The sequence below is a fragment of the Gavialis gangeticus genome, unplaced genomic scaffold, assembly GCF_001723915.1.
Source record: "Gavialis gangeticus isolate Ggan-Ray unplaced genomic scaffold, GavGan_comp1, whole genome shotgun sequence".
Lineage (NCBI taxonomy): Eukaryota > Metazoa > Chordata > Crocodylia > Gavialidae > Gavialis > Gavialis gangeticus.
The window spans coordinates 153807477-153817031 of NW_017729032.1; the positions used below are offsets into that span (position 1 = coordinate 153807477).

General features: G+C 39.7%; 1 protein-coding gene across 2 annotated transcripts in view; it reads left to right on the forward strand.

The window, feature by feature from the left end:
• VWA3B (von Willebrand factor A domain containing 3B) overlaps window positions 1–9555 on the forward strand; it is a 160489-nt gene that overhangs the window by 136769 nt on the left and 14165 nt on the right. For both annotated transcript variants that reach the window (XM_019525170.1, XM_019525169.1), the window contains exons 24-26: window positions 4376–4493; window positions 7603–7727; window positions 8993–9130. In XM_019525170.1, the coding sequence (XP_019380715.1) occupies window positions 4376–4493; window positions 7603–7727; window positions 8993–9130 (381 nt within the window). The remainder of the gene's footprint in view (window positions 1–4375; window positions 4494–7602; window positions 7728–8992; window positions 9131–9555) is intronic.

Below are 9555 nucleotides of genomic sequence, written 5' to 3' on the forward strand. Positions count from 1 at the left end.
GTTTCAGTTATTTTCAAACTGGTTTATGTGCACTGAACATCTGTTCTGTTACAGGTTTAAACCAGTTTCTGATTACTTAAACCGGTTTGTGTGTAATGTCTCTCCCTAGCCCTAGTATTTTTTGAAAGTGAAATGAAAAACAAAAGTGGGCTAAAATGTGCCTGATCTTATGTGGATAGGTGTATTGATATCAGTGGAAGTCAGACATGACTCACTGGGCATTTATACATGGGGGGGGGCGGGGCGGGGCACAGTTTAATTAGAGTGGCTCTGAGGACTCCTATACATGTGCATGGAAACTGCTTTGATGCTCACACTTACTGCATGGTAAACTACGCTACTGCTCAGTAAAGTGTCTTGTGTAGAGAAGCCCAGCGTGGTGGAAAGGTTTTAGGAAGGGTTAATGATAATTACAAGGAAACTAGGAACGAGCAGTTCAACAAAAAATATGCCCATCTTTGGCACTGCTGATGCTTTCATGGGATTCTTGGACTCAAAGCCAATGTCCCTGTGTTAGGAAATAAAACTACTCGGGCAGTGACGAAGCTAACAGCCAGCTTTATCAGGAGAAGTTTTGTGGATTACTACAGTGAGTAGGTTTGTGGGAATCTAATGAAAAGCTTTCTGGTTTCAAACAACGTATTTTTGTGATGTTGGAAATGGCTGCATGCATTATTATTTGCCAGGTGTGCAAATGAGTTACTGCTTTAAAAATGAATGGGGGAAAATATTTGATTTACTTAGCTTCATACTTTACCCTGATTTATATTCAGAAGCATTGACTTCAGCAATCTGGAGAGAACAATACATTGCCATTTGAACATGACATCCTTATTACTGTTCAGCAGTATTGACATTTTATTTTTCGGGATTACTAAAATTTGCTTGCAAAGGTTATTGGCATTACATGATTTCCAGTATCAAAGAACTGTGTGGTTTTTTTTTTTGTTTTGTTTTTTACTACTTTAAAATATTGCTTCCATAACTTTTTCAGGAGACAAAAACCTGAAATATGTAACTTGGACTTTTAGCTGGTAGGATGACACTTTGTGATCCCTGATGACAGCAGTGGAGATGTTGCAGGAGCAGGCTGACAGAGCCTGTTGGGCAGGGAAAATTATACCAGGTAGATAGTGGGGTTTGCTGTGCAGCCTATTGGATCAAATATTTATACCCTTCAGAATACTGATGGACAGGAACCAGAGATCCCATGTCTTATATATGTATGTTTTATGGGGGAGGTGGGAAGCTTCTCTGTAAAATCTGTCTCGGACAGTGGGGAGAAGATACCTGCTTGAGAAGAAACCAACATCCCATCTTCCCCAAGAAGGCAGACATGCATTTCCTATGAGGAGTGGCATATAAAATACCTAGAATGATGCAACAATGCTTAAGGTTAAATGAATATTAGAGAATTGCAAAGCTATGAACTCAAAACTAGAAAATGCCAGTGTTACATTATTCAGCTGTAGTTCTCATATTTGCCTTTTGCCTTTGCACTGTGAAACACTCTTTGCTTTGCATGTTTGCATACTGTTTTTTTTCTTCAGGACTCTTGTCTCATTCAGTATTATTCTCTTCTATCCCTGGTCCATTTCTTTTCTCAACTGCTGCCTGCCTCCATAGGTCCCATCTGTCTCCTGTCAGCTTCTTTCTTGCTCTGTGTTCTAGTGAGGTGGCATCATCATCATCCTTATCTTACTCCATATTGCCTAGGAGAGAGTCTGTAGCAGGGGTGTCAAACTCATCTGGCCCATGGACCCTTTCCCCTCTCCCAACACACCTGATGCAGCAGCTGCTCCAGCTGGCCTGAAACCTGTGCTGTGTGTGGCAAAGATCCTGGAGTGGTCGGGACAGGCACCATATGCAGTCGTGCTTCATGTAGTGGCTGCCCTGGCCACACTGCTGCACAAGGTACCTGCTCCAGCCAGTCCAGGACTTGAGCTGGAGCGAGTGCCAAGTATGGTGCTTGTGCCAGAGCAGACACTACTGTGATGTAGTCCAGCTGGGGCAGTCACTTGCACACATGCTGTAGCCAGTTTGGCTGTGCTGCACTGCACACAGTGCTCATTCCAGCTTCCAGCTGCTCCAGGATCTGCACAGCAAGCAGTGTAGGTTCCAGAGTGGCTGAAGCAGCTGCTGAATTAGGTATGCTGGGAGGGGAGGGAGGAAAGGGTTTCATGGGCTGGATCTGGCCCATGGGCTAGTCCTGTGTCACAGGCATGCATTGTGGCCTGTTTGGGTCAGATCAGACTTGGGGGCAAATGGGGATGGGGCCAGATCCAGCCTTTGAGCTCACTTGTGTACATCAGCTAATTCTAGTGAGAAATAATTTTGACCCTTCAACCAACAGTGGTGCAGGGGCTGGCACTGGATCCTGGCATTGTTCTCAGCCTCTGCATCACACCAGAGCCTTGAAGCAGCTCCTGTGTACTTGGAGGGTGGGGATCTGCTTCCTTGTCATGCTGACATTGCTTCTGGAGCCTTGAACTAGGTCTTGTACAGTGTGGGGGCTGGATACCAGTGTTGCTTCCAGCCCCACACTGCCCTGGAGACTTGAACGGGCTCTGGTGTGGTGTGGGAACTGGGACTGGCTCCCATGCCAGGCTGCTGTTGCTCCCAGGCTCTGCACTGCACTGCATGGAAGCCTTCAGCCAGCTTGGTGCAATCCTAGTGCTGAGAACAAAAATTAGTTGATTTTCTGTCTTAGCCCTGGCTGGGATCCCACTGGAGCTGGTTCAAGGCTCTACCATGGTGCTACAATTTATATTTAGATCATAGTAACCATTAACATGCCACTACATAGAAAACGTTTGAAGTCATCTTAATGCTTACTATGATCTAAATATAACATGCTAAGTGTAACATGTCACAGTACCCTACTTGGTTTTGTTTCAGTGGTTCTTGGAGGCCAGTAATTGTGGAAAAGCTCCTATTGAAGGAGCGCTATATGGGTGGGAGAGGAGCCATAGAATCACAGAAAATGAGGGTTGGAAGGGATCTCAGGAGGTCATGTAGTCCAACCCTCTGCTCAAAGCAGGACCTCCCCAGCTAGATCATTCCAGCCAGGACTTTGTCAATCCAGGCCTTAAAAACCTCCAAGAATGGAGATTCCACCACCTCTCTGGATAACCTGTTCCAGTGCTTCACCACCTTCCTAGTGAGAGAGGTGTTTTTTTTTAATATGTAACCTAAACCTCCCTTGCTGCAAGTTGAGACCGTTGCTCCTGGTTCTGTTATCTGTCATCACTGAGAACAGTCTGGCTCCATCCTCTTTCGAACCCCCCTTCAGGTAGTTAAAGGCTGCTATCAGATCCTCTCTCAATCTCTTTTGCAGATTAAACAAGCCCAGTTCCCTCGGCCTCTCCTCAGTAGTCATGTGTCGCAGCCCAGAACCATTTTCATTGCCCTCTGCTGGACTCTCTCCACCTTGTCCACATCCCTTCTGTAGTGGGGAGCCCAAAACTGGATGTTTGTGTTGAAACATTTTGGATTGGTTGGACAATCTGAAAATATTTAGCCATTTGTGAAGTGAAATTTTCAGTTTGGGGCAGACTTTTTTTCCCCAGAAGCTTTTTGGATATGTTTTTGTTTCGTTTTGTTTTTTGCTTTTCAAGTGGAATCCTTCTCTGCTAAGCAGATCCTTTTCATGAAAATGATTTATTTGATTGAAAACCCATTTTGCTAGAGAAACAAAGTTTCCAAGGGAGATTTTCAGTTAGCCCTAAAACTAACAGATTTCCCCTTAGTCTTGGAAATTAACTGCATCTGTTGAAATTATACAGCCCCCCCCCCCCGAATTTTAAGGCATAAATCTACCTTAGAAACTTTTCAGTCTGAATAGTCAAATACTAGAATTGTTATGAGCAACTACAATGAGGATCTTAAAGTGAGAACTATTAGATAGCCTAGATCAGTGGTTCTCAAACTTTTTTTTCCACGGACCACTTGAAAATTGCTGAGGGTCTCAGTGGACCACTTAATAAATGTTTTTTTTGTTCTACAAATCAAAGCACACAACTCATATTTTAATGTCAGTAGTTTTACCTTTCTAATGTGATGGATGTGCCTGTTTTTTTGGGCAGAGGTCTGGGAAGTTGGGTGTAATGTTTGTCAGCTTTAGCCTTAGGTCACCTTTCTGTGAACCACCTGAATAGATCTCTGGATCACAGTTTGAGAATCTCTGGCCTAGATAGTCTTAAAGCTGTGTTTGCTAAGAGGTCTTGTTATTTACAGTAATTTAGTTTATTGTGAATTTTTGACAGCCTCACAGATTTAATCCATGACATGAAATTACATGAATATATCATTCATTCAAAAGATAGCTATGTCCTGACTGGTTATCATTGTGAAGGCTCTCTTGTTTTCTTTTCAGTTTCAGAATCTTAAAGAAGAGTGTATAAGGCCACAAACTAAAAAAGGAAAAGTGTTTGAAACTCTCAAAGGCCAAAAGGTGATTGCAAGATCAGACCTCACGGGATTATATTTCCCAGGTAAGTATTTTTGTGCATATGTGAACACCTCCTTACTTGTTGAAAAGACAAAATAAAAATAAACATTTATTATTTTGTTTTCATTTGGCTAAGTTTTAATTTGATTCAAGTTGGAATTTTTAATCCTTTTTCTTCCCCACACAGTACATTTTATAAGGTCAGAAAACTATGCAGACCTCTTGCTGACAGGTGTATTTATTTAAGAAGGTGGAAAGGTTTAGCAACAAATGTGGTACTCCTTTCAAATTATAAGCTAGTATCAATTTATTCTTTGCTCTTGCTGTGCTAGTTTATTTCCATTTAGGATTTAGCAAAGTGCAGAAAAGTGCACCAAAGTGCACCATTTATTTGTTCAAAACATTTACTAGAAGTTTGCCATTTTGTTGAATTATAAGCCAACATCCTTATCAGCAATCTGGATGTTGACGTGGAAAGCATCCTGTCCAAATTTACTGACGACACCAAGTTGTGGGGCGAGGTGTGCACTCTGGAGAGGAGGAACAGAATCCAGCTAGATCTGGACAGGTTACAGAGGTGGGCGGATGAGAATGGGTTGGAATTCAATGCAGACAAGTGCAAGGTGCTGCATCTAGGGAGAAGGAACTAGCAACACACCTGTAGGCTGGGAAACACCCTTCTTGTCAACATGGGCAGAAAGGGATCATGGAGTCATTGCTGACTACAGGATGAACATGAGCCGCCAATGCGAGGAAGCGGTCAGTTAGGCTAACTGCACCTTGTCGTGCATCTACGGATGCATCACAAGCAGGTCCAGGGAGGTGATCCTTCCCCTCTATGTGGCATTGGTCAGGCCACAGTTGGAGTACTGCATCCAGTTCTGGGTACTACACTTCAAGAGAGATATGGCTAGCATTGAGAGGGTCCAGAGGAGGACCACTTACATGGTCGGGGGCAGCAGGACAAGCCCTACGAAGAGAGGCTGAAGGGCCTGAACCTATTCAGGCTCCACAAGAGAAGGCTGAGAGGGGATCTGGTAGCTGTTTACAAACTCACCAGGGGGGACCAGCGGGAATTGGGGGAGGCTCTGTTCTCTCAGGCACCACCCGGAGTTACTAGGAATAATGGCCACAAATTGTTAGGGAGAAGGTTCAGGATGGATATCAGGAGACATTACTTTACAGTTAGGGCTGCCAGACTCTGGAATGGGCTCCCAAGTGAGGTGATGCTCTCTTCTACCTTGGGGGTCTTCAAGAGGAGGCTGGATAGATATTTGGCTGTGGTGATATGATCCTGGTACCTGTTTCTGCCTGGGGCAGGGGTCGGACCTGATGATCTGTTTAGATCCCTTCTGACCCTAAGTACTATGATACTTACAGTGTAAAATTGTGTTCCATGATGTGGCATTTGAAAAAATCAAATCAAACCTTCTCATATGGATGACATAATATCCTGGGACACTTGCCTACCTCAGAAAACACTGGTATAATTATTACCCCCTTTATTCTTAGGAGAGGTGCAGAAATGGAATAGCATGGGTACTATGGATTGAAGTATCTTGGCAGAACTCTGCATGCAAGGTTATCCCTTGTCTGTTTGCACTGTCTGGCCTTTCTCTCATGTTCTTAATACTGTGTTTTCATGAACACTGAATAATTTAAAATTAAAATAAATAAAGAATACTTTGATAAAGGCATTTATTATGAAATGTACTTTACTTAGGGTAACAGCCACAAATGAAGTTCTTTAATATTTCAGTTGGATCAAAAATCATCTTGGTTTTTATCTAGTTTTGAAATGTTAGTTAAGAATAGTCTTTTGATGACATGTATTTTTGTTGAAAACCTCTTCTGTTGCCAAATGGAAATTGGATAAAACAGCAGATGAGTGAAAGGGAGGTAATGTGAAAAATCAGTGGTGCTTTTTCTACTTTTGAATTAATCAGAATGAGCAGAGTGTAACTCAGATATTCGCCTAGAATTTTATTTTTCAATGTTATAATTCAAAACAGAATGTTGATGGTGGGCTCGGCATGGTAATAATGATATATAAGAATAAAAAAGTTTACTAAATGTTTTCAGTTTGTTATTCTGCTTTTCATACTAAGGATATTTTTTCAGGGGAGAGGGCAACCAATCTAGTTACAAGAGTGTCCTTAAAAAAATCCTTTCATGCACACAAATTGGATTATTGTGTACCACACTTAGTTTTACTCCCTTTTGAATATTTGGCCCTTTCAGTAAATGAAATAAAATGTATACGGGTCACTTGCAGCAGGTTCCAGATAACAAAACTACATGTACTGTATCCAGTGAGAAGACAATTGCAATCATTTTACCAACTTATTAACAGAAGTAGATTAGTTTTAGAGTATTTATAGAGTGGCTTTCTGTCTTAGGGTAGATGGGTATTAAATTCCCTATTTGACAAACAAGGAAATAAGCACAGAAAACTTAAATGAATATCTCAGAGTAACATGATAAGCCAGTAGTTGTTTGCTTTTTCATTATGGTCCTAATTCAGCAGAATACTTAAGTCCATACCTGATTTTAGATATGTGACTAGTTTCATGGAAGTTATTTGGCCTGCTTACAAGATTGAAGTCAGGCATGGACATCAAGGCTTGCTGAATTAGGGCCCAAATAAAGTATTGCTTTTGCTTCTGTCAAGCTTTATAAACTCTTTACTTAGAGTTGTTTTGTACCTTCAGTGTTTTAAGGTACTTGTAGTAGTAGTAATGTATATATAACACTGGATTTCCAAGTTGTCCTTTTACCAGGTACATTCTGTCTTAGGTCCCAATCCTTCAGACACTAATGCATATGTGTAGCTTTCACATAAGTGAGCATAACTCTGGATTAGTGAATGGGACTAACTGTGTTATCTTGCAAATATGTACATAATTGTTTTTTAGGCTTGGGACCTTATATTGTAACTCTCTGTGACAATGGCTTTATGCATATGTCCTGTACAGTACATTTTCATGCTGTTTATCTAGTAAATGAAAATAATGAAAACTAAATACAAATATAAATTTGAATGCAAGAAGTACACTGCCATATTACACTCTACTGGATTTTTAAAATTCTTCCATAATGGATAAAAATAATATGTAAATGGAATATCATTTTAAAATATTTTTTTCCTTTAGGGACAGTGATGAAAAGTATCAGTTCCACCCGTGCACTTGTTGACTTCAGCTATGGAGAGACGCACATTGTACCAATTAAATTCATTATTATTGTGGGGGGTGCTATGCCTTGCCCATCTTTGCAGGTGAAATGCTATTATTATTTTTGAGGGAATATATATTCATCATTAACTTTGTTTTGCCATTTGCTTACAAACAAGTTGATCATAGTTTGGTCATTTCCATAATTTGAAAACATTTGAAAACTTTAAGATTCTCTGGATGCATCTACACGTGCCGATATAAGGAGCTTTAGCTTGATTTAAGACACCTTAAGGGCACATGTCTACATGTGTGTGCCCTTAATGCGCCTTAAAAATGGTGATTTTAGGCAAAAGCAGGTATCAAATTTAGGCAAAATGACTAAAGCGCCTTAACGCACGTGTAGATGTGCTAAGGTGCATTAACGCTGGTATGTGAACTGACTTGGGACTATCTTTATGGTTTTTAATTTAGCATTTTTAGTGCGTTTAACCTTTTGGATCCTTTCACAGTTATTTGATTCTTCTGTGAGATTTTGTAAGGGCAGTAGCTATAAGGACTTGATCTGTAGTTATTGATTCATATTCAGGTAAAAGAAGGTTTTGCTAAAACCAAAATGTGGGAATGACTTGTGTTGGGTCAGTTTAAAATTAGAACGATATGCTAACCATCTTTTATCATGATTCTCCTTTAAATTATGCTTATTATTGTTGCTGCAGGTATGGTGGATACAAATAGAGATACATTACTCTGCTTCAATCACTTTTAAAACTAGAAACATGACTTTTTTTCCTAGAGAATATGAATAATGCCTGTTGACATAAAGAACAGACCCTTGTATTCTGAGTAGGGAGAATCCTTTCTGGAAAAGTCTTCAGAATATTGTAGAACATTTATAATTTATATATATAGATATAGATATATATATATATTTTTTTTTTTTAAATAATTATTCTGTGGATCTTAATTAAAGAATTATCGTCCTGCTATAGAGTTTGACAGGAGAGATCAAAAACCTATACAAAGCAGAGTATAGTTCATAATTATCTTCTAAGGATTTAATGATTTAAAAGTTAGAATAATTTCTAGGTTCTAGGAAATCTATTTGTTTGTTCCTCTGAAATTCTGTAGGACTCTTCCATATATTCCTGTTTTGTGAACTGACACTTCAAGGGGCTGAGCCAGTGGACACTGAAGAGTAGTCAGCACTGGCAGATTCTTTACCCTTTCCACTAGTGTTCCATATTAAGGCACTGAAACACATTAGCACTGTGTTTTGTGTAGTCAGACAGTCTGAATATCTGTCTTTTACGCCATGTAAAACTAGTATTATGATGCTCTTGCAACCCAACTCTTTTTTGGTATATAGGTTGGAGACTATGTGTTCTCCAGAACTGGGATACAGATGGGAGATTATTATTATGCACCTGCTGTTGTCATAGCGACACCAAATAGAGTTCAACCAGATGATAAACTCTACACAGTTTTGATGTACAACAATAGGAAAGTAAGTAGCTTTCTAAAAGCAAGTATACATTGCCTTGGCATTAAAATAATTTTGTTTTGATGAGATGAGTGTAACTGACCTGGTTAGAAAAAAAAAAAAAAGGATTCCATTTGCCATCAGCAGCTGACCAAAATCAAATGAGGTTTCAGGGCGGAGTAAATAGCCAGCATAATAAACAATAAATGATAAATAGTGTAGACTAATTTAACCTTAAATTAAACAGTTTTCTGCCTTTCATAAGCTGTCTGCTCACTTTCACAGAGTACACGTTGCCAAAGTAAGGAATACAATATTTTTTTTACCCCATTAAATCTAATTTTCTATGCATTTTATTATCATAATAGTCTCCAATAAACCAAGAAAATTTCATTTTTTCCTTTCTGGCTCATTATTTAAAAAAAAAAAAAAAAAAAAAAAAAATTATA